Source organism: Debaryomyces hansenii (assembly GCF_000006445.2).
Source record: "Debaryomyces hansenii CBS767 chromosome E complete sequence".
NCBI classification, from domain to species: Eukaryota; Fungi; Ascomycota; class Pichiomycetes; order Serinales; family Debaryomycetaceae; genus Debaryomyces; species Debaryomyces hansenii.
The window spans coordinates 1,572,053-1,592,162 of NC_006047.2; the positions used below are offsets into that span (position 1 = coordinate 1,572,053).

The window sequence follows — 20,110 nt, forward strand, 5'->3', positions numbered from 1 at the left end:
ACGACACTAGTTCTATAGTCTATTTATTTTCTTGTGTCTTAATTTGAATCATTTCTGGATCGTTCTCTGTTAATTTATCAGAATTATAAAGAATTATACCATTATCTTTGGCATGTTTTTTCTCAGTTCTCTTGTAGAAATATAAAACAACGAACGTCCACAAGCATAACAGAAAGGCGCAGCATGCCGTAAAAGTAAAACCCTTTAAATATCTTGGTGCCTCTACTGTTTTCCAAACGATAACAGACATCCAAGCCGTTGATGCCTGAGCAAGGATATTCATTGATACCAAAATAACAGCCCTCTTACGAGCATCCCTACGACAAATGTCATTCTGCCACGAATATAATACAGGCGCCATTGCCCAGCCGAAATATTGTAAGCACCATGCAAACCATTTAGTTCGTTCGGGAACATTCCAAACCGCAAGGATAATATTTCCAGTAAGGTTAAAAACCTGTGAAAAAATTATTGCCAGCCAACGACTGTGAAATAAATCAGCATAACAACATGTCAATAGAAGCCATACAAGACCTAACCCTGGAGTTAATGATGTCATACGTTGTTTTGTTCCCTCTCCATATCTATCCAAGGAATTTATCCATAACGTATACGCACCAGAACTCCCGTTATTGTTATTCCAACAAAACATATTCCACAAACTTAATACGTATATTTCCCAAGACGAAAGAATCGACTTCCAAAGGCCTAAATCGAACAAATCAGATACATTTTTCTTTGGGTTGACCTCTGTCTTATTTTCCTTCAAACGACTTCTAGCTAATCTGATCTCGTCGTCTGTTAAAAAGATAGAGTAACATTCAGAAGGCGTACCAGGAAGCAAATAAAATCCAATTACTCCTACTGCTATTGATACTATACCATCAACAATGAAAATCCATTGCCAAGCAGCTAATCCATTTTTACCATTAAGGGAATCCTCAATGGCACCTGATAATAATCCAGAGGTTAAAAGTCCTAAGTATTGTCCAAAATAATAAACCATTGATCTTCTGGCAATTTCATCAACTTTGTACCACGAACCAAATAGGTATTGATATGCTAAGTAGGAGGGTGCTTCAAAAGCACCAATAAAGAATCTTATAGCTTTCAACCCCTTGACATTACCGGAACGAAACAAGCAAACAGTCAAAATAGACCAGCAAATATCTAATGAAGGTAATACAAAATTCAAAGGGGCTGCATATAACAAATACATAAACGGAATTTGGAACACGATATTACCAACATTAAACATTACTTGAGTATTAACCAAATCATTTCCTTTCATACCAAGACCCTTGTCCATTCCACCTATATAGGCATTATTAAGATTAGTCTGATCCAAATATTTGACCCAGTAAGCCATTAATGAGTAGAATGTCAATAATATGTCAAGCTTCATAATCAATTTCCTTTCAGCTGGAGTGTCTGTCTCATTAAACCACTTATACCACTTATGTTTAGAACGGTCATTTTTATTGACTCTGTATTCATACTCGTCAAAGAATTTCCACCATTTACGATTTTTCTCATCACGGTATTCTATTTCTACGTCATTTCTGTCTAGATTCTTTTCCGAGCTATGATTATCTGTCGAGACAGATTTTTTCTCGTCAATCTCGCCATTCTCTTCCACGATAACTATTTCATCAATACTGTTGTCATTCGAATCTCCGAATTCCTCAACTATTCTCTTCCTGGGTATAAAACCCCATTTAAGCCTCTTCATAGGGTTGATTACGAAACTCATTTGCACCTTTTAAAATTTAAAAATCCTAAAGCTAAATTCTAGTATTTTACAAAAAAATAAGATATATGAGTGTAGGGATCTCTTTAATCAAATATTCATATGTATTACGGGGATATAGTGGTCTTATATAAAAGGTATGGCGTCGTTCTAATTTATTTGCAACAATCGCCCCGAGAAAATATTGAAAATGTAATTTCACGTGATAGGTACGGCGAAGGTCTACTTAAAACACTATATACAAGATTAAAAAATAAAACCGTTGGGCTAACTGACCATAAAGCTAACGTTAGTATAGAAGTCTAGCATTGGATTTTCTCCTTTTTTGGTACTTGTAATGTCAGTATCAGCCCAATGTTCTAGAAAATCATGATGCAGTTCTACTCTTGGAACTTTACCAGTGACCTGCTTGTATAAATCTCCAGCCACTCCAAAGTCCGTAGGGAACATTATGTCAAAATAACCTTGATAGCACATGTATGTAGTTATGTCGACCATTTTATCTTGAATGACCGTTTGAACTACGGGTGCATTGTAGTAGCCGTTAATGGAGTTTGGTAAAAAATGGAAATCAGAACAGATCAACGAATGCTGAGGAAATTTATGCTTCAAAATCTGAAAAAAATGTAATAATTTTGTTGGAATAAATTCTCCAGGCGTTAAATTATCTTTAAAGGGTAAAAGGTAATTCATCGTTTTTAACTTCTGAGATGAATGGTAAAGAGGATGAATTTTATCTTTGTTGGTGACAAATGGAACCATACTTTTTGCTGTTTCTATCTTGCCCAGAACGGTATCGGAATGCTTTAAGACTGGATATTGTCCATTTTCTCGTAATTGCAAAAATGCATTGGAGTAGTAACTTAACTCTGGTGTAAAAAATTCATAAAAGTCGCCATGCTCGTCAATCAAGACATGGCCCTCATACGGCTCACCTGTAACGTTATCATATCTGATTAAATCATGAGCGAAGTTGTCAAATACTTCCAATGCTATGAAAAAACAGGGGTCCTCTACTATTCTATCCCAATTGAATATTGATTTATTGATAATCTCTAACTTCAGAGAGTCTAACCCTTGCAGAATTAATTTCGATTTCAATGCATTTGAGTATTGTTTCTCAGCTAACTGGCTCAGAATTTCAATGATTTTATATTGGGTTCTAGCATAAACATCAGGTTGGTTCTCTTTAATATAATTAAGGATGTTACACATTAGGGTACCATTACCTCCTCCCATTTCATAAATTATTAAGTCGTTATAAGGGTAATAGCCATTTAATTTATAATTTACTAATAAGTAGCGAGCCAAAGCTTCACCATAGTACGGTTGAAATAATTCTGTTGGTGTATGCCATAATTGTAACGATCGCTTTGTCTGGGAAAATTGGCCAGTCTGTACTAATTCTGTTTCTTTTTTGTAAATTTCTTTGGCTCTACGGGCAAGTTTCGAGTCAGTTTCTTTAGAATCCTCATTTTGCTTCGCTATATCTCTAAGCTTTTGTTTAGCTTGATGGGCTTTGGGATTCATTTCATCGTATTTTGAATAAGCTTTTTGCCAACTATCCATAAAGTCATCAACATCAGAAATATTATTGTAATCAAACGGTTGGTCAGGGTGGAAAATTTCAACCTCTTGCGAAAAATATCCATAGTTTGGGTTGTATAAAGAGTCGTCTATAAAATCTGAAGCAAGCATTTTGATCTTCTTTGGACGATGTAAACGTCTAGCTAACTTCGAGGAATTAGTAAGCGGATATTCATTGAAAACTTCTTGTGGAGAACGTTCATTGAAAGGGTAATTAGTGGAGTTTCTATAGATAAAGTCAACGGCATTAAACCCATTCTTAGAATTATTTTTTTGCAATGGATGTACCTTTTTGTCAGTTGGATGTATACTTCTTTCTTTCTTAATATCCACTACTGATCTTGATCTCTCATTGGCACCTGATACCTTGAATGCAAAAGTGTCTGGCCGTATTGAATATTCGTGGTGAAACCCTTCACTCTCATCGAAATTAGCTAATTTCTTAGGCGTCTCTCGGAACTTCTTGAAAATAGTCCGGTTAAATACTTTGAAAGTAGAACCATAACTCTTATGAACTGGTTGTCTAGCAACTGTTATCAGTTTCTGCATTGCATATGTTACAAAATAAGCTCTTTATTGGAGAAAATGAATGAAATCAAAATAGTACGTTAAAAAAATAAATTACACAAAAGAACCGGACATGCTTAGTCTTTTTCAATTCGTTATACCATATATATACATACACGTACGAAATTATGCTTCAGTAAAGATCACATCCTCCTTAGCGTCGAACTCATCCATACACTCTATTATAGTTTTTAAGTTATCAATAACGCTGCTAATAGCAACTCTTATAACCCTATCACTTGAACCACTAAATTCACATATTAAGTTTCTATCAGAACTTCTACAGGAAACACTTAGTTCCGTTGATCTTAAAATTAGGTCTGGTGATAAACTGTTGCATGCAATCAGCGCTTGTTTCTCACTCTCAAAGGGTATGTTTATTGATACTTGATGTGATAATTTCTCATCGGTGATTGTTTGAGTAGTCATAAGTGGTTATTTTCAATATTCTTATAACAGCAATCTCCAATTCTTAATGGAAGTTCTATTATGTTCCTTTTATTTATATATTCTTTAAATAAGTTGGAATTTTTCGATTTTTATTTCAATAATTGAATCTAATACTTCAATGAGATAGATTTACCTTTATACACAGTATGCGACAAATCCATCAAATATTCAACTACACTGCAAATTAGCTGATTGATTTTACCTGGTTCAATATATTTATATATATATATATATATGAATACTAAAGAATCTTGAATGTGAATTACTTCCTGAGTGTATATATTTGGAAATGGTCTATAATAATACACTAGAATTAGTATATAAAGAAATGGTATATAATAGCGGCGATTTCAGGAGATACGATTAATAGGCGCCTCTTCCTCTAGATTCTTGGTTTGCATCTTCGTTTTGAATTGTTTCGTCAACCGATAATAATAACGTAGCAGCTTCGGTGGCAGATTGAATAGAATTAATTTTAACCAACGATGGTTCCCAAATAAAGTTCTTCATATTATTTCCAACCGATTCTTTTTGGAAATCAATACCATAAGAATTTTCTCCCTTTGCATGTGCACTTCTTAATTTATTTAAAAGCTCAATACCATCAAGACCTGCGTTTTCACATAATTGTCTTGGAATAACTTCTAACGCCTTGGCAAATGCTGCTATAATTAATTGCTGTTTACCGGCTACAGTCTTAGCGTAGTCTCTTAAGTGTTTTGAAACTTCCATTTCAATAGCACCACCACCAGCAACAACTGAATTGTGAGTAACTGCCCTTTTAACAATCATGATGGCATCGTGTAATGATCTTTCAACTTCAGCAATAACTTGTTCGGCACCACCTCTCAAGATCAATGTACAAGTCTTAGTTTGAGGACATCCTTTAAATACATTATATCTGTCTGAACCTATTTGAACTTCTTCAAAATCTTCACAGGTTCCTAAATCCTTCTCATCAATATTTGAACATGTGGATTGAATTCTACCACCTACCGCTTTAATGACTCTATCCATGTCTTCAGCTGAAACTCTTCCAGCACAGAAAATATTTCTATCGGCAAAAAATTGAGTGGCTAAATCACCAATAGGCAATTTCGATAAAACAATATTCGCACCAGTATCCTTGATGGCTTCTAATTTTGAGAAAATAATCTTCCATTCTGCATCCACAATATCTTGATAATCTTGAACTTGTTGAACTCTCACTTCAGCATTATCCTTTTCAGCTTTCAATTCTAATTCAATATTTAAGTTTAAAATTTTTGGAGTTGTAAACTGTTTTGGTTGTTGTTCGAACCCAGCGTATGAAAAAGTCTTTTTGAAGGCAACACCGTCAATAAATAAAGAATCTTCCATTCCACCACCTGGGACTTTCTTAATTCCTATTAAGTTTTCATCCAAGTCATCTTGGTCCAAACTTAACACGGAATCAACTACCATTTTAGTGAAAAAATCAGAATTTTTACTTATAAGCTTAGAAGACATTGCCGTTTTGGCACATCTTTCAAGTAAATGGCGGAATTCGACTTCATCATCTTTTTTGATTTCTAACGCCACCTCTTTGACCTTTGCAACAGCTAATTCGCTTGCTTTTCTCAACCCCTTGGTAATAAGATGGGATGAAATTCCATCTTCAATGAATGTTTTGCTTTCTTTCATAAGTTCACCTGCCAAGATGGTTACTGAAGTTGTACCATCACCAACTTCTGCATCTTGAGCACGAGAAATATCCACTAACATTTTAGCAGCTGGATGAACAATATCCAACAACTTTAAGATAGTAGCACCATCATTCGAAATAGTGGTTTTTCCATTAGAAGAGACGATTAAAATATCGGATCCAAATGGACCTAATGTTGGTTTCAAGGTATCTTGGATGGCTAAACACGCATTAATATTATTAATGATTTGACCTTTACCCTGAGACAGATCTGTTCCTTCCTTCAAAACAACGATTGTCGGTGTTTGTGTGGAAAATGACATTATATTATTGATTTATCAATGTATTTTAGCTTGGAAATGATGTTTCTAATGTCCTTATAACAAATTTGTTAGATCAAGTAAATTTATTGTTGAAGAAAATGAAAGGTGCACTACTCTGAAAATTATGGAAAAAATCTACATGGTAGAACATAGAATACAGATATAATATAGGAAAGGTACCCATTTACATATTACAAATGTTTAATAGAAGTAATATTAAAAACGGGTTAGCCCCCGTATCGAGGTCATTTCAGAGAAATGTTGCTATGAAGGGTGATGTTCATTTATCCAATAGAAGAGTAATGAGAAAGATTAAGCTCGGTAAAGCTAGACCTGCGATTTTCCACCAATTTGAAACATTAGTAGAACTTAGTGATGGTTCAGTCATTAAAAGAAGGTCCCAAGCACCTAAGGATGAAATAAGAATGATTAACGATCAAAGAAATAGTACATTATGGAATCCACACAGATCAGACTTGGCAAGCATCAATCCTAATGCTACAGGTAAGGTTAACAGATTCAAACAAAGATTCTCTTCGTTTGAGCAAAAAGATGATCAAGAAGTAGCTGATGTTGAAATGGAAAATGCAGCTGATAGCGAAAATATCCAGACGAAATCAAAACATGATGACTATATTGAATTAATGGGGCATAACGTGGAAGAAGTTAAAGGCGGAAAGTTGTTAGACAAAAAGTCAAATAAGAAAAAGAAATGATCTTTTTATTGAATTATAAATATGCCTGTAAATATATCGTATAAATACTAATAATCGCAATTATTAAAGTAACTAATGCTGAACAAGAGAAGGTAAACTTTCCACCTGTAATACTTCCCTATAAAACTGGGGATCTTTTTTAAATATGCTCTTTAATATATCTTCTAGTAATACACCAGAAAACCTTAACTCATCGATACACCATTTTAAAGTGTTTAAATCGTAATCTTGAATTGCGTGGTTGGAAATGATTGATAAACATTCCAATCTGGCACTCCCTTCCAAGGATAATAGTTGCAGAAAGCCCTTAGGAAATGAGTACTGCTCTAAGTTTAATTCATCTCCAGAGCTACGGAGAATCGAAATATTTTCATGAGAATTACGACTAATTTGCGTAAACAAACTTCGACTAACTCGATTATTTATATTTTCTGAAACAAACGCAAAAAAGGCTATAGTCAACAGATTAAAGCATTCATCATTATTATCCAATTTATGAAAGCGAGACGCTAAATCTTCAAGAAATTTCTTCTTCTCTTTACTATTTGAAGTTCGGATAAGATACTTAAAAACACTAATATGTCCCACTTTAGAAATTTCTATATCAGTTGATCTAAGCATGTCAATACATTGAGTTATCTTTTGTTGCCTTATTAATTTTCTGATGATAGAATCAAAGTCTAAGAAGTTAATTCCGTTTTTGGATTTGAATATAAACAGCAAAATTTTTTCTGCCCCAGATTCATTATTTTGCAGCAAGAAAGCCTCAAATAACAGTGATAATGTCAGTCGTCTTAATGGTGGTTTTAATTGTTTCATTAATTTTTCAAACATCTCGGCATATTTGGGGTGAGTGCCGTAAAACCTCAAAATGCAATCTTGTAAATCAGGATTATTGTAAAGTTCTGTAGATAGATTTTCACATACTATATTTTCTGCCGCATCCTCATTTGTTTCTATAAGTTTCTCTATTAGTTTACTTAAGGCTACTGTATTCTTGGCTGAGGTTATCTCTATATTCTTAATTGAGTTCCATAATTTGCCTGCTCTCGTTACATCACCGTGCTCTATATTTTTCTGCATTAGTTTAATAGTGGCTTCGTAAAATTTCTTTAAATCGTCTTCCAGTTGTTTATCAACAAGTGAACTTTGTAATATCCTATCATAAAGTATGTTTGCAAAAAAAGGCTGCTGCTTTCCTTCGGCCAAATATAGTAATAAATCGCACATATCTGATAATTTTATATCATTTGTGGAGAATTCATTTAAGATCTTCATAATCGTGTATGAGTTGTAAATGTGGTTGGTAGTTGTATCAATGGCTAAAGAACGAAGAAGTAGACGAATGGTTTGATTGTTCAAAGGAATGTTAAAAGCTTTGAATCTTAATGCAAATGACGATGCTAGTAAATGTTCACCGGAACTAACAGCCTGATTGACTATTAAGTCTGCTAGTGCATTTCTCAATTCTGGTTCTGTTGTTCGCCCGCTATGGGCACTGATATGCATAAAATCACTTTCTACTGGAGTTGAAACTATACCTGACTCTATCATTTTTTCAAAAGATTTTAGGACAACTTCAAAGTTTCCTTCCATAAGAAGACGATTGAGATCATCCAAAAGAAGTGCTTTGATTGAGTTGGAAAATGTATAGTTGAAAAATAAAAAGGTTATCATATCTTTGTTAATCCTAGGATATTGTAGAAGATCATCTAAGAGACTAGCATTATTTTGGATATAAATATCACGGCACTCATTAGCAGCATACCTGAACCTTCTTGTCCTACCGCTTAATATCTGATATACTTTTGACAATCGTGCAAATATAGATGCATTTATTTCATTCTCATCCTTCATGTCATTTATACTGTACATATCCGGCACTTTCGTATCTATTTTAGTAGATACATTTGAATAGTGCCGGGATATCACAATCCGGTGTACTTCTGCACCAATAAGTCTATATCTATAACATCGAAGCATGATGCAATTCATGACATCTCTAGTAATTATTATCAACAGATTTTTAAATATATATTCGCGCACGTGATTATACTTCTTACTACTCTAACATTGATTTATGCATTTGTATATTATATAATTACACAATCTCCTAAACTTAAGCCGTACATAACCTTCTCAACATCCCTCTTAATTAACGGCCAATCTTGTCTCCTTTGTACAAACTCATAAATTTCTTCTTGACCGAATATACCGTTGAATTTTGATAGATCACTAACCAATTTTCCGATAGATTTCGACTCATTACCTCCTATTAAATAGATACTGCCAACTTTCTTAAGTGACTGATATAACGGTATAATCATTCTTTTATTTGTCTTAATATGATTAACAATAAAATCGTAATATAGGTTCAAGTCAGATATAAGGTTTATTGCTCCAGATACTGATATGGTGCTCCTCTTCAAAGTTTTCACTAGTAACTGGAAAAATCGCTCAGCAATTTCTTGTTGAAATACTTCAACAATAGACTTGTCAGTACTCCCGACGAGTAAATCAATATTATTATCCAATATCTTAACAACTTTGGTCGCTGCCTCCGTGGGTCCATCCATTACAGTCGAAGTATTAGATGGAGGGTTGTAATCGGAATCTTTCAAATAAGTCTTATAAGCATTTTCTATTTCTGTCATTAAAACATCGATTCCTATATTCAAACCATCAGCAACATAATTATCTACTAAACCTTCAAGTTTCTTTTTGTTTTGCAAGGCCGGATTCAAAATGGAATTCTCATGCTTTACTATGTGACGGTTGAGCATTTCCTCTTTATAAAAAATATCTATCATCTGTATAATCATATCAGCCATATTAATTAATTCACAATATAAGACCAAAGGCTCAATAAATGAATCCGAATTCGAATCTAGCTCTAGTTCTTTAGGGTTATATGTTTTCAAATACTCCAAGGCCTTTTCAAACCCCGGTCTTAAGTGTTCATTTCCAGTAGAATCAATCACAGTAATGAATACTTCTTGTGTGCTTGCTGAAATATCATTCTTCAACGCAACTATTGAGAAATCCCTAAAATTCAATAACCTGTTGAATGAACCTCTCGCCTCCTTTAAAATATCCATAACCAATTCTAAACTAAATATCTTGTTCAAAGATTTCAAATTCTCTGACAATATCTTTGTCTTTGCTTGGATCTCTGAATAATTTTTCTCATCTGATTCACTCTCATCCTTGTTAGACGAAGCATTGATAGTAAATACCTTTTTAAAACTAGTTAAAAAATCATTCTTAGTTTCAACCTTAACATGCTTTAAGATACTCTGAGTGGTCTCTGCTTCCCGCCTTGAAAACGAATCCTTCCAATCTTTGATGCTCTGATTAGAATTACCTTTAAATATCAGCAATTCCTCTCGTATATACTCAGCCGCGAACGATTCGTACAGCATGTCGATTAATTCACGAACTAAACGAGGATAACTAGGCCCCACGTTCTCACATTCAGTTAATTTTTCAATAAAAGTAGTTGTTAATATTTGGTATAAATAGGGCACTAAAGTTAAATACATTAGTTTAGGCTTGGAGGCATCTAATAATGCCATAAACAATTCCATGACTTGATTCGCAATAAGCTCCTCACAAACCTTATACATCATTGGAATTTCTTGAGGAAAAATCTGATCTATTATTCTTGCCTCATTATTAAATATTTTGGCTAAATCTTCAATAAATTTGTCAAATAAACTAATATTAAGGTCATATGAGGTGTCCTCTTCTGAAGAATTTGTATCTATAAGATTTTCTTTTTCAACAAAGTATTCATTCGCTTGAAACTCTTCTATATTAAAGAACCTGCACTCTTCATTGTCAAATATACTCTTTTGAAGAAAAAAATCAATCAATGTCTGCTGATTTTTTAAACGAATTAGAATTTTGACGAATTTTCGTGTTTTAGCATAGTCTTGTATATCATAATGAATCTCTAATTCTCTTAGTAGCGCATTTTCAAATATTTCAAATAAAGAATTGATTTTGTCTTTGATTATTAAACCCGATTGTTCATCATAGTCAATTTTGTTGAGCTTTAAAAGATTGTCTAATATTTTGGCTTGGTCCTCGGGTGTCTGAAAATCTTTAAAAATCTTCAATTTATTGTATGGTTTATGAGAAAGTAAATCGTTGTAATAAGGGTAGAGGCATCGGTATATTTTTCGTACCTGAAGTTTTGCTACTTTAGGTGATTTTACAACTTTGTCCAAACATACCAATGGATTATCCAATCCATATAATTCAATTTTTTGGCTGCTGGGCATAATCCCATGTTCCCATACTCCCATATCTTTCAATTTTGAAACCCAAAGATTAGGATCATTAACTGTTCTGAATGTATTTCTTGATACTTGGCCAAAAGATAATAAATCTTGCACAGATAAATATTTCGATATATTTCTAGCAACCAGTACAGGTATCACTTGAGAATTATAAACATCTATATCTGAATTCCATATTACTTGTGCCATATTCTGAGCATTCACATGTAATGCTTTATGGTTACTTTGACTAAATATTTATCTTCAATATTTATCTTCTAAAAATGTCTCATAGAATGCGAAAACAAAACGAAGCCTTAATTCTAGAAATCAATAATCTAATTTATATATTAGATAATACATGTATATAGACCATTTATGTGGTAAAATGTTTAATAACTTAAGGCGATATCGAAGTAGCCGAAGAATTAAAATATGGAATATTGATTCACCGTGCAAAAGTCATATTGTATTTTTAAGTTCAAATAATGATCATCAAAAAATTAATTTTGAAGACAATTCAAGCATAAAACCAAATTCGATCAAGAAGAAAGTCTCTGAGTTTTTGATCAACTTAATAAAACAAGAGACCAAAATACTTGCAGATACTTTAATTATTAGGGAAACTGAGATACAGGAAAGTGATAGGGTTATTAGTGACATCGTTTTTGAAACGGTATATTCTAAGTTAGACCCAAAAATTAAAGAAGATGTGGAAAGAACGGCAGACACGTACAATAAACTTGCCCTCATACTTACATATAACCCTATTGTAATACATCCACTGATTTATATCAATTTTTCCAATTCAACATCCCTTCAAAATGATACGAAGAAAATGATTCTTAGACGGTTGGCATATCATGGAAGGTTTGAAGAATGTTGGAAAATTGCACTTAATAGCATTGAAACTTTAAATGACGTTGATGAATACATAGAAACCATAACTGATGAACTAAAACAAAATAATAATCTTGAATTCGGGATTTATGAACTTTTGTCCGCTTGCGATAGAATAGTTTCAAATCCAAGCCTAAAGCATACAATAATCGAAACAATCTGTCATAGTAATGATCTCAATAAGGATATATTTTTCTCAAGTATTGAGTATCAGAATGAACTTAAGAATTTTGAGACACTAGAAACGCTAGAGAATACCAAAGCAAAATACTTACGTAGCACCATCCCATATTTCCGCCTTTTATATTTCAAAAGGAAGCTAAAGTTGGCCTTGACAGCTAACTCGCATTGCGTTCAAAGCGTTCAAGTTCATGAAATCGTGAAGAATATTATACAAGATAAAGACATTGTTGAAACGCAAGGTTGGATATCTTCTGTTTTATCGTCCTCGGCTATTGAATGTTTACCCAATGACATAAATTCACTGCAAATTATATACCCGTTATCCGATAAGTCTAATAGTTTGTTTTTTGAGTACTTCATTAAAAAGTGTTCGGCGTATGATTATATCCATGTAAATGATTATGACTTCTTGCATATATTACAGCATTCTCAACCTGAGCATATAAGAGCTATCTACTTGCTTTACAGAAAGAGTTACAATCTAGAATTTTCCCAAGTGAATTCGCATATAATCAATTATTTAATGAGATTGATGCTCATTACTAAAAATGTTGATCTAATAACTACATGTATAGTGGAATGTTACAGCCTAATTAATGATGAAATATTAACTTCTGCTTTAGTTAAAATATTCAGAGATTCGAGAGAGGACTTCAAGACGATAGCAAACAAGATAAAGGGTAGTAAAAATGATACCAGAAAATCGAAGATTCTTAATGATTTCATAAACAAAATAACACTCAGTGAAAAAGAACATCAAATTTCATTAGATTCTTTACTATACATTGTCAAGCGCTTCAATAAGTCTGATCTTGCCTCCGAAATTGTCCTTACTATGTTGCCAAAAATAAAATCTACGGAAATTGATCAAAATTCAACCATAAGCTTTTACATGTATATCATACAAAATATCCGAGTATCCAGTTACGTTTTAGTTGAAATGGCTAGAAGCTTTATATTGAAAGAGAAAATATTTGATGAGAAGCTACTCACGGAATTTTTTGCAACACTCTTGCGTAGAATATGGAACAAAGAGCAAATCATGAAACGGAACAATCGTGAAAAAAAATCTGATGATTTTCAAGAACTTTTCAAACTTGCAACTAAAAAAGAACGGGCAAGGTTTCATAATCGAATCCGTGCGTTAGGCCAAATTTTATCATTGTTGGAAGCCAAGGAAACTGCTATGGTTTTCAATACACTATACAACTTTATCTTTAGTAGTTCATTTCAGTTTGTCCTTTCTGACTATGGTAAAAAATATATCATTGACAGCTTGGTATCTGAAACCATGAGATTCATAAATAAGGCTAATAAGAATACACCCAAGCTAGGAATCATAAAAATGCGTGATTTTCTAGGAGGTCTTTGCTTTGAATCGCGCTCTGTACAATGTGCGCTTTATAAATACATGGTAGAGGATGAACCTCTGAAATGTATTAAGCTTCTCCATACTTATGAGAATAATAAATCATATTTGACAAATGACGTTATGAGATCGATCATGTCAGGAATATTACATTCGCCAAAATTAAACGATAAAGAAAAGCTTCATTTATTTCGGTATTTCAGAACTGAATTGCTTAATCTAAATTTTAAAAGCACTATCCATCCAAGCACAGCGATCGAATTATTAAATCTTGTTATTGGTATAGCGGAAAAAGATCCAATTAAATCAATAGATTCCATGAGATGGGTATTGGAATTTGCAAACAAGAAAAGAATACCTAAATCTATCATTGCTAACTTTGCACGAAGATTAATGCTACATCAGGATAATCCCCCACTCTCAGTGCGGAACGCAATAATAGATGACTTAGAGAGGTACAAATGAATCTCTACTGAGCATGATAAGCATAACTTGAATACGCATTCTAGTATTTACTGTATAATAATGTATATAATAATTAATAGATATAAATAATAGACCAGTATTGTTGTAGAGTTTAGAATTTGTCAAGGACTCTATTAGCGAATCTGCTCTTTGTTCTCTCTATTGGTTGCAAAACTCTCTTACATAAATCAATTACTAGGTAATTTCATTTTCTATTAGTTTTTGCTTAATATAACTGCGCATATATCATTCAAGGTTCTTTTGTATCATTCTGAACCCGAATAACTGCATAAATGTATTGGAACCCCCTTCTTCACTCGATCGGCTTGGATCGTATAGTTTAATCTGATTCACGTGAATTGCTCTTTAGTCAAAAATGACTTTACCTGAATTAAGCCTTTCTTTGAAATTCTTCATAAATATCCAAAGAATATGAGCTTTAGAACGGTTTATAAGATACTCGGGGCGATAGAAAAAACAGAGGGTTTAGGAGTCAAAATTCGTCGCTCAATTGGAAACTTGCCCTTGAAAAAGTTCAATCCATTCTTATTGTTCGATCACTTTGAAGCAAGTGAAGGATCGGGTTTCGAACCTCATCCTCATCTAGGACATGAGACAATAACATTAGTGCTAAATGGTGCTATCGCTCATGAAGACTTTACGGGTTCGAAAGGTGTAATATATCCAGGTGATTTGCAATTCATGACAGCAGGAAGAGGAATTGTTCATACAGAGATGCCTGTGCAAACGTCTGACAAGTCACTTACTGCAGGTATTCAAGTATGGGTTGACTTGCCTGAAGGTTTGAAAGAATCAAAACCTCGTTACCGTGACTTGAGAAGTAATGAAATTCCAGAAGCTATGGAACAAAATGGAAAATTACACATTAAAATCATTTCTGGAAACTATGCCGGTATTGGATCTTTGAAGGACTTAGCGTATACTCCTATCCATTATTATCACATTACTATGAAGCCGGGTGCAATTTTTAAGCAAAAACTACCGAAGGATTTTAATTTCTTCTTGTACATAATCAGAGGGGATAATTTAGTTATCAACAATGAATACCAGGTTAAGGAACATGATACATGTTTGTTCAATAGAGATGGTGATGAGATCAGTTGTAAGAATGCCTCTAGCGGCAACCAAAACGAAAATGAAGGTGCTTCCGAGTTTGTTTTGATAGGTGGTAAAACACTAGACCAGAAGGTAAACAGATATGGTACTTTTGTTGCAACCTCTCAATCAAGAGTAAGACAAGGGTTGGAAGATTATTCGCATGCTAGTAATGGTTTTGAAAATTTGAAGACTTGGAAAAGTTCAATTGGTAATGATACATCAACAAATAAAGCAAAGGAAAGCTAATAGTGCTGGTCAATGTATCAAAGGCTCAAGAACGCAATTAGATTATAAACCTTTATTGTTTCGGGATATATGGATTTCACAAATACGTGATATCAGAGCAGACTTAGGCAGGTTCACAAACGTATACTTTCAATTCTTTGGTGATTTCGTAGCTTTTGAGCAGACATTGAGACTGATCATTTAGCACATCTACAGAACACTGTACAATTTGGGATAAACGAATTAATGGGTATTTTGATCATTTATTAATACATATAATATTTACAGTTATAGAATCACCTCACACAGTACCAATATAATAGATATCCTCAACGGCATTTTCATTATTTCGAGAGGAAAATGTCCAACTTTCATTCCTAACTGTGCTAGTATATGGGATTGGAAATGTCTCCACCTCCAAACCCAAGGCCTTGAAAAGCCAATCCACAAAATCTTGGTTGATCGCTTGCGAGTTATATTCTATTGCATATCTATTCCAAATTGCCTTATTAGGCTCATTTTTCCATAGCTTTCCAAGTAAAGTCGAGAGCTCCCTTTGGTGCTCTACGTTATAAATGGATCGACTGTAGAAGGATCTGAATGCCATAAACCCATTAAGACACCTGGTCTTTTTGCACCTGATTCTACTCTTCCGGGTCGGCACCTTCATGTCAAATAATTGAGATCCCCATGAACTATCACCGGCGCAGTTTCTCGTGGCTTGGTTGAACCTGATTAAAATCTCTTGAAGATCTATTGATGGGGTTGGTAAGGACGGAAGCTCTGTGAAAAAAACCACCTGCATCGACTTCACTTTTCTTTGCCGTCCTATATCTATAGCCTCATTTTTAATATTGCTGTTACTTCTTTTCCCTGTTTTGGATACAGTAAACCTCGATGTAAACCTTTTAGGAATAACCTTCGCTACCTCACTAGTCATATTTCGCAATTCGTGGTTGATTATTATCACAATATACGTATTGGTTCAAAAGAAAAATATAATAACATAAAAAAACCTTTACAACGCAAAATACATCTTTACTACCATTGACCCCATTACTCTGTGACAGAAACATACCACATTTAGTTTATCATCATTATTTCTGGTCCCCACATATTTTGTTTCAGGATAGTACATTATCGCATTATCGCACTCACATTGCACCAAATATACGACATATTAGAAGCCGACACTGTTAACTATATAGCACACGAGCTCTTGCATCTCTTCTACAAGTCATGGATTGACATGTAGGGCAAAGAGCAGCCATTAGGGCAATTTGCAATTCGAACTCGCAGCCAGTCTTCTTCTTTTGAAGGATATGTAGTAAAGTCATGACTGTAACATATTATTAAAAGTGTAAGACAAATTCACCTGGATAGGATAGCCAGCCATCTCTTAACACATTACAGAGTCCGGGTACAACTTTATAGGAGAATCATTCCTATATTTGCAAGAGATCCCACAAGTAGAATTTTATTGGAATAGCATTTTTTGCGCATTCACCCATTATATATAGATATCATGGTATCTGAGGATACCAAGAATAACATATAATATGGTAAGATTATCAGAGGTGTCTATCTAAATGGGTGTCAAGGGCAATGAATACATTCCCAATTGAGAACCGACAATGATAAACAATAGTGTTGTCAGGTACCACAAAATTACGGTAATTAGTTGCAACTCCAATTTCAGTCAACTTGGAGAAGACTTACATTATAATATTAGTTTACATAACCGACGTTTTGCTGTAGTCAGTTTGTTACAATAAGCCACGCATCATTGATGGTTTATAACTGGGGTATTGTGAAGCACGAATAGGATTGCGGTAAAACCAGGTTGTATATCGAGAAAATTATAGACATATAAGGGATATATTAAACAGAGACAATATTTAGCATAATTTATATTTTACGACACTTTATATGGTAACACGGATCTCATTCTGAGACGTTTCTTCTATTTGTAAACTAAACTGTTAGTAACCATCTGTTGAGAGAGTTTCTTTTCGTACGTACCCATGCACCCACTTGAGTTGGACTTAATCCGCACTTTTTTGCAATAATATGTCGTTCTTTGCTCGTAGGGTATGAATTAGTCTTAAAAACATTCTCTAGGAACCTGTTTGATGCTTCTGAATCACATTTGTAGCTTCCCTTTTTATTTGGAAACACATTCGTATTTTCGTGGACCTCACGGCCAAACCTAGACACCTTTCGTTGTTGCTGTAAATGAGGGTCTGGAGTCTCACAGGTCACCGAAATCGATGCTTCCTCTAAGAGAAATCCGTGAGAATAGCCCTTTTCTTTTAATAATTGATATCTATCTATAACCTTGCCATCACTGGATATATTTTCGTATTCATTTTTAACATTTAGAGTCAAGTTGCTACCATTACTACTGCTAGGCTTATATTGTTAGTCGCATGTAAATTCGTCGTGATCTCAGTTTTACGTACCTCCGAGATATGTCCTGACTCCACCCTAGTTGTATATGCCTTGATGTTCTCGTTCTCTGGGACCTCTACCACAACATCATGAGACTTTGTATATCCCTCCATATTGTATGCGTTGTCAAAAATAGAGATCAATACAAATTGCAATTATCGCTTTATATTCAGTTGTAAATAGTATAACGATGGTTGTTATACGTATCGATGTAATCTAGGCATTAGTTTCATATTGAGAGGAGGTCTGTAACCTAGTGTCTTGTTTCTATGGCACCAGAAGTTACAATGGTTGCAATTCACAACTTTCGCGATTACAGACAATATTATATTGGAGAGATAATACGAATGCTGGCTTATCTATTTAAAGAAACACACTACTAAGTTCTTCAAACAGCTTCAATATTAAAGCGAATTGAAAAACATATCTTCAGTGACAATTCCAAAATTTGTAGTAATGGTACATTGATTAATCCTGAAGGCATCCAGGAGTTTTTCAAGCTTTTTCGAGTGGTCTTTAATCGTCAAGAAAGTCTTCTTCTTTTCCTTAAAATCCTTATGCACCCGAAACTTTGCTGACTTGGAGTAATCGTAATTCAAAGTTTTCTTTTGCTTATGCTTATTATAGCAACTAGCGCACAAATTTTCGTAGGGTACCGAGCTTAGTCTTATGCTGACTGCTGCAGTTGCGGTTGCTTGTAGAGTTGAGTTACCATAACTCAGCATTAGCTTATCATACCAATAAGTCTCCAAAAGGGAAAGGTATTCAAAGTAGTCATGTAACGACTTGTTACTTTCCTTCCAGACCTGCGTTGTTAGTAGTGAGCCAAAATATTGAATTTATATCTAAACTGATGTGAGCATCGATATCTCTATGTAAATACTTACTAAAGAAACAACTTTTGAAATTTCTGTACTACTCAAGGCCTTCTCATGCTTTACTAATCGACATAGAAGGTTTCTGGCGATAATGAACTTGTTCCTTGTACGAAAGCTTCCTCTGGTAATGGCTGTCTTCTTATCTTTTGCAGTAGGTTTCCTTGAAGCTTCAATATACTTCTCACTGGTGAACAGAACATACTGCTTAATATTTATAGATATAGAAGGGTATGAATTAGTTGTCGTCAATTCTTTTATCTTGAAATTTTTCTTTGTTGTAGGCTGATTTGATTCAACGGGTATATCTATTCTCCTAGGGAGTTTGAAGCAAAATGTGAAGATTTTGTCAGGCGATAATGACATGGTATTAATAAATGGGTATCTATATATTATAGATTCTTCTTCTGATTCAAATCATGGCATTTTAATGAAACTTGTACTGTCTTATCTAGAAAATATAACCTATATGTGATAGCACACGAAATATTTTGGCCCGAATGATGACTTCAGCCATTATACTGTTGGAGTCGTAGTCAAGTAGATAATTTAAAACTATAAGGTTTGGGCCGTCTCAATAAATACGCGACAATGGAGTTCACTCTTTGAAAATATAATTTTAAGGGTCCTAGTTTCTCACTGTGCAACGGAGAACCTTATAGCCCCCATTTATCCATAAAACGTATGGTCTCCAACATGATATCGACCTGACTCTCTTCAATTTCGTATGATTTATTGTTTCTAATTCACAAAATGATTCATTTTGAAACCTTCCTATAAGATCTTGTCTCGATTTTAATCTAAAAACGGTACCTTCCAAGAATTCAATGAATCTGGCCATCATCACTGAACCTTGTATTATTTATTCAATTTTAAAAATTAGGTACGAAAACTCAAACTAAAGGATCTATCGTTTCAGCACGATTAGATCATGTAATTTACATGAAAGGTCATCAAGAATTTATATCTGTCTAATGTAGCATTACAACATTAGAGGATAATTCAAGCAATATTTCTCTGTTGTAAGGTAGCATCGAAACTTATCTCACCGTAACATACTGATATTTATAGCAGAAGCATCAACGAAATTACCTGACCATTGAAAGTGTTCCCTTCAGAATTCAGTGCCCTAGGATTGGGCTTCTGATAACGACAAATAGGACATCCGAAGTAAATACCCTCAT

The 20,110-nt window shown here is 34.0% G+C and overlaps 13 protein-coding genes across 13 annotated transcripts; 3 read left to right on the plus strand and 10 right to left on the minus strand. All coding sequences in view use genetic code 12, as the record gives it.

Moving 5' to 3' along the window:
- Window positions 1-19: 19 nt before the first annotated feature.
- DEHA2E18920g (DEHA2E18920p) lies at window positions 20-1,753 on the minus strand (the record flags this gene model as incomplete). Its single annotated transcript, XM_460124.1, has 1 exon — window positions 20-1,753. The coding sequence occupies one exon, from the start codon at window positions 1,751-1,753 to the stop codon at window positions 20-22; it is 1,734 nt and encodes a 577-aa protein (XP_460124.2).
- Window positions 1,754-2,017: 264 nt separating this feature from the next.
- DEHA2E18942g (DEHA2E18942p) lies at window positions 2,018-3,886 on the minus strand (the record flags this gene model as incomplete). The annotated part of the gene is made up of 1 exon (XM_460125.1): window positions 2,018-3,886. One exon carries the CDS (start codon window positions 3,884-3,886, stop codon window positions 2,018-2,020), a length of 1,869 nt encoding a protein of 622 aa, XP_460125.2.
- A 144-nt stretch (window positions 3,887-4,030) lies between these two features.
- On the minus strand, window positions 4,031-4,333 carry DEHA2E18964g (DEHA2E18964p; the record flags this gene model as incomplete). Its single annotated transcript, XM_460126.1, has 1 exon — window positions 4,031-4,333. One exon carries the CDS (start codon window positions 4,331-4,333, stop codon window positions 4,031-4,033), a length of 303 nt encoding a protein of 100 aa, XP_460126.2.
- Window positions 4,334-4,717: 384 nt separating this feature from the next.
- Window positions 4,718-6,340, minus strand: DEHA2E18986g (DEHA2E18986p; the record flags this gene model as incomplete). Its single annotated transcript, XM_460127.1, has 1 exon — window positions 4,718-6,340. One exon carries the CDS (start codon window positions 6,338-6,340, stop codon window positions 4,718-4,720), a length of 1,623 nt encoding a protein of 540 aa, XP_460127.2.
- Window positions 6,341-6,537: 197 nt separating this feature from the next.
- DEHA2E19008g (mitochondrial 54S ribosomal protein YmL36) lies at window positions 6,538-7,056 on the plus strand (the record flags this gene model as incomplete). The annotated part of the gene is made up of 1 exon (XM_460128.1): window positions 6,538-7,056. The coding sequence occupies one exon, from the start codon at window positions 6,538-6,540 to the stop codon at window positions 7,054-7,056; it is 519 nt and encodes a 172-aa protein (XP_460128.1).
- A 72-nt stretch (window positions 7,057-7,128) lies between these two features.
- Window positions 7,129-9,051, minus strand: DEHA2E19030g (DEHA2E19030p; the record flags this gene model as incomplete). The annotated part of the gene is made up of 1 exon (XM_002770465.1): window positions 7,129-9,051. One exon carries the CDS (start codon window positions 9,049-9,051, stop codon window positions 7,129-7,131), a length of 1,923 nt encoding a protein of 640 aa, XP_002770511.1.
- A 98-nt stretch (window positions 9,052-9,149) lies between these two features.
- On the minus strand, window positions 9,150-11,549 carry DEHA2E19052g (DEHA2E19052p; the record flags this gene model as incomplete). The annotated part of the gene is made up of 1 exon (XM_002770466.1): window positions 9,150-11,549. The coding sequence occupies one exon, from the start codon at window positions 11,547-11,549 to the stop codon at window positions 9,150-9,152; it is 2,400 nt and encodes a 799-aa protein (XP_002770512.1).
- A 151-nt stretch (window positions 11,550-11,700) lies between these two features.
- DEHA2E19074g (DEHA2E19074p) lies at window positions 11,701-14,256 on the plus strand (the record flags this gene model as incomplete). Its single annotated transcript, XM_002770467.1, has 1 exon — window positions 11,701-14,256. One exon carries the CDS (start codon window positions 11,701-11,703, stop codon window positions 14,254-14,256), a length of 2,556 nt encoding a protein of 851 aa, XP_002770513.1.
- Window positions 14,257-14,688: 432 nt separating this feature from the next.
- Window positions 14,689-15,621, plus strand: DEHA2E19085g (DEHA2E19085p; the record flags this gene model as incomplete). The annotated part of the gene is made up of 1 exon (XM_460132.1): window positions 14,689-15,621. One exon carries the CDS (start codon window positions 14,689-14,691, stop codon window positions 15,619-15,621), a length of 933 nt encoding a protein of 310 aa, XP_460132.1.
- A 280-nt stretch (window positions 15,622-15,901) lies between these two features.
- Window positions 15,902-16,540, minus strand: DEHA2E19096g (DEHA2E19096p; the record flags this gene model as incomplete). Its single annotated transcript, XM_460134.1, has 1 exon — window positions 15,902-16,540. One exon carries the CDS (start codon window positions 16,538-16,540, stop codon window positions 15,902-15,904), a length of 639 nt encoding a protein of 212 aa, XP_460134.1.
- A 1,004-nt stretch (window positions 16,541-17,544) lies between these two features.
- On the minus strand, window positions 17,545-18,164 carry DEHA2E19118g (DEHA2E19118p; the record flags this gene model as incomplete). Its single annotated transcript, XM_460135.2, has 3 exons — window positions 17,545-17,574; window positions 17,623-18,012; window positions 18,063-18,164. 3 exons carry the CDS (start codon window positions 18,162-18,164, stop codon window positions 17,545-17,547), a joined length of 522 nt encoding a protein of 173 aa, XP_460135.2.
- Window positions 18,165-18,455: 291 nt separating this feature from the next.
- DEHA2E19140g (DEHA2E19140p) lies at window positions 18,456-19,292 on the minus strand (the record flags this gene model as incomplete). The annotated part of the gene is made up of 2 exons (XM_460137.2): window positions 18,456-18,857; window positions 18,939-19,292. The coding sequence occupies 2 exons, from the start codon at window positions 19,290-19,292 to the stop codon at window positions 18,456-18,458; spliced, it is 756 nt and encodes a 251-aa protein (XP_460137.2).
- Window positions 19,293-19,554: 262 nt separating this feature from the next.
- Window positions 19,555-19,770, minus strand: DEHA2E19162g (DEHA2E19162p; the record flags this gene model as incomplete). The annotated part of the gene is made up of 1 exon (XM_460138.1): window positions 19,555-19,770. One exon carries the CDS (start codon window positions 19,768-19,770, stop codon window positions 19,555-19,557), a length of 216 nt encoding a protein of 71 aa, XP_460138.1.
- Window positions 19,771-20,110: the final 340 nt, after the last annotated feature.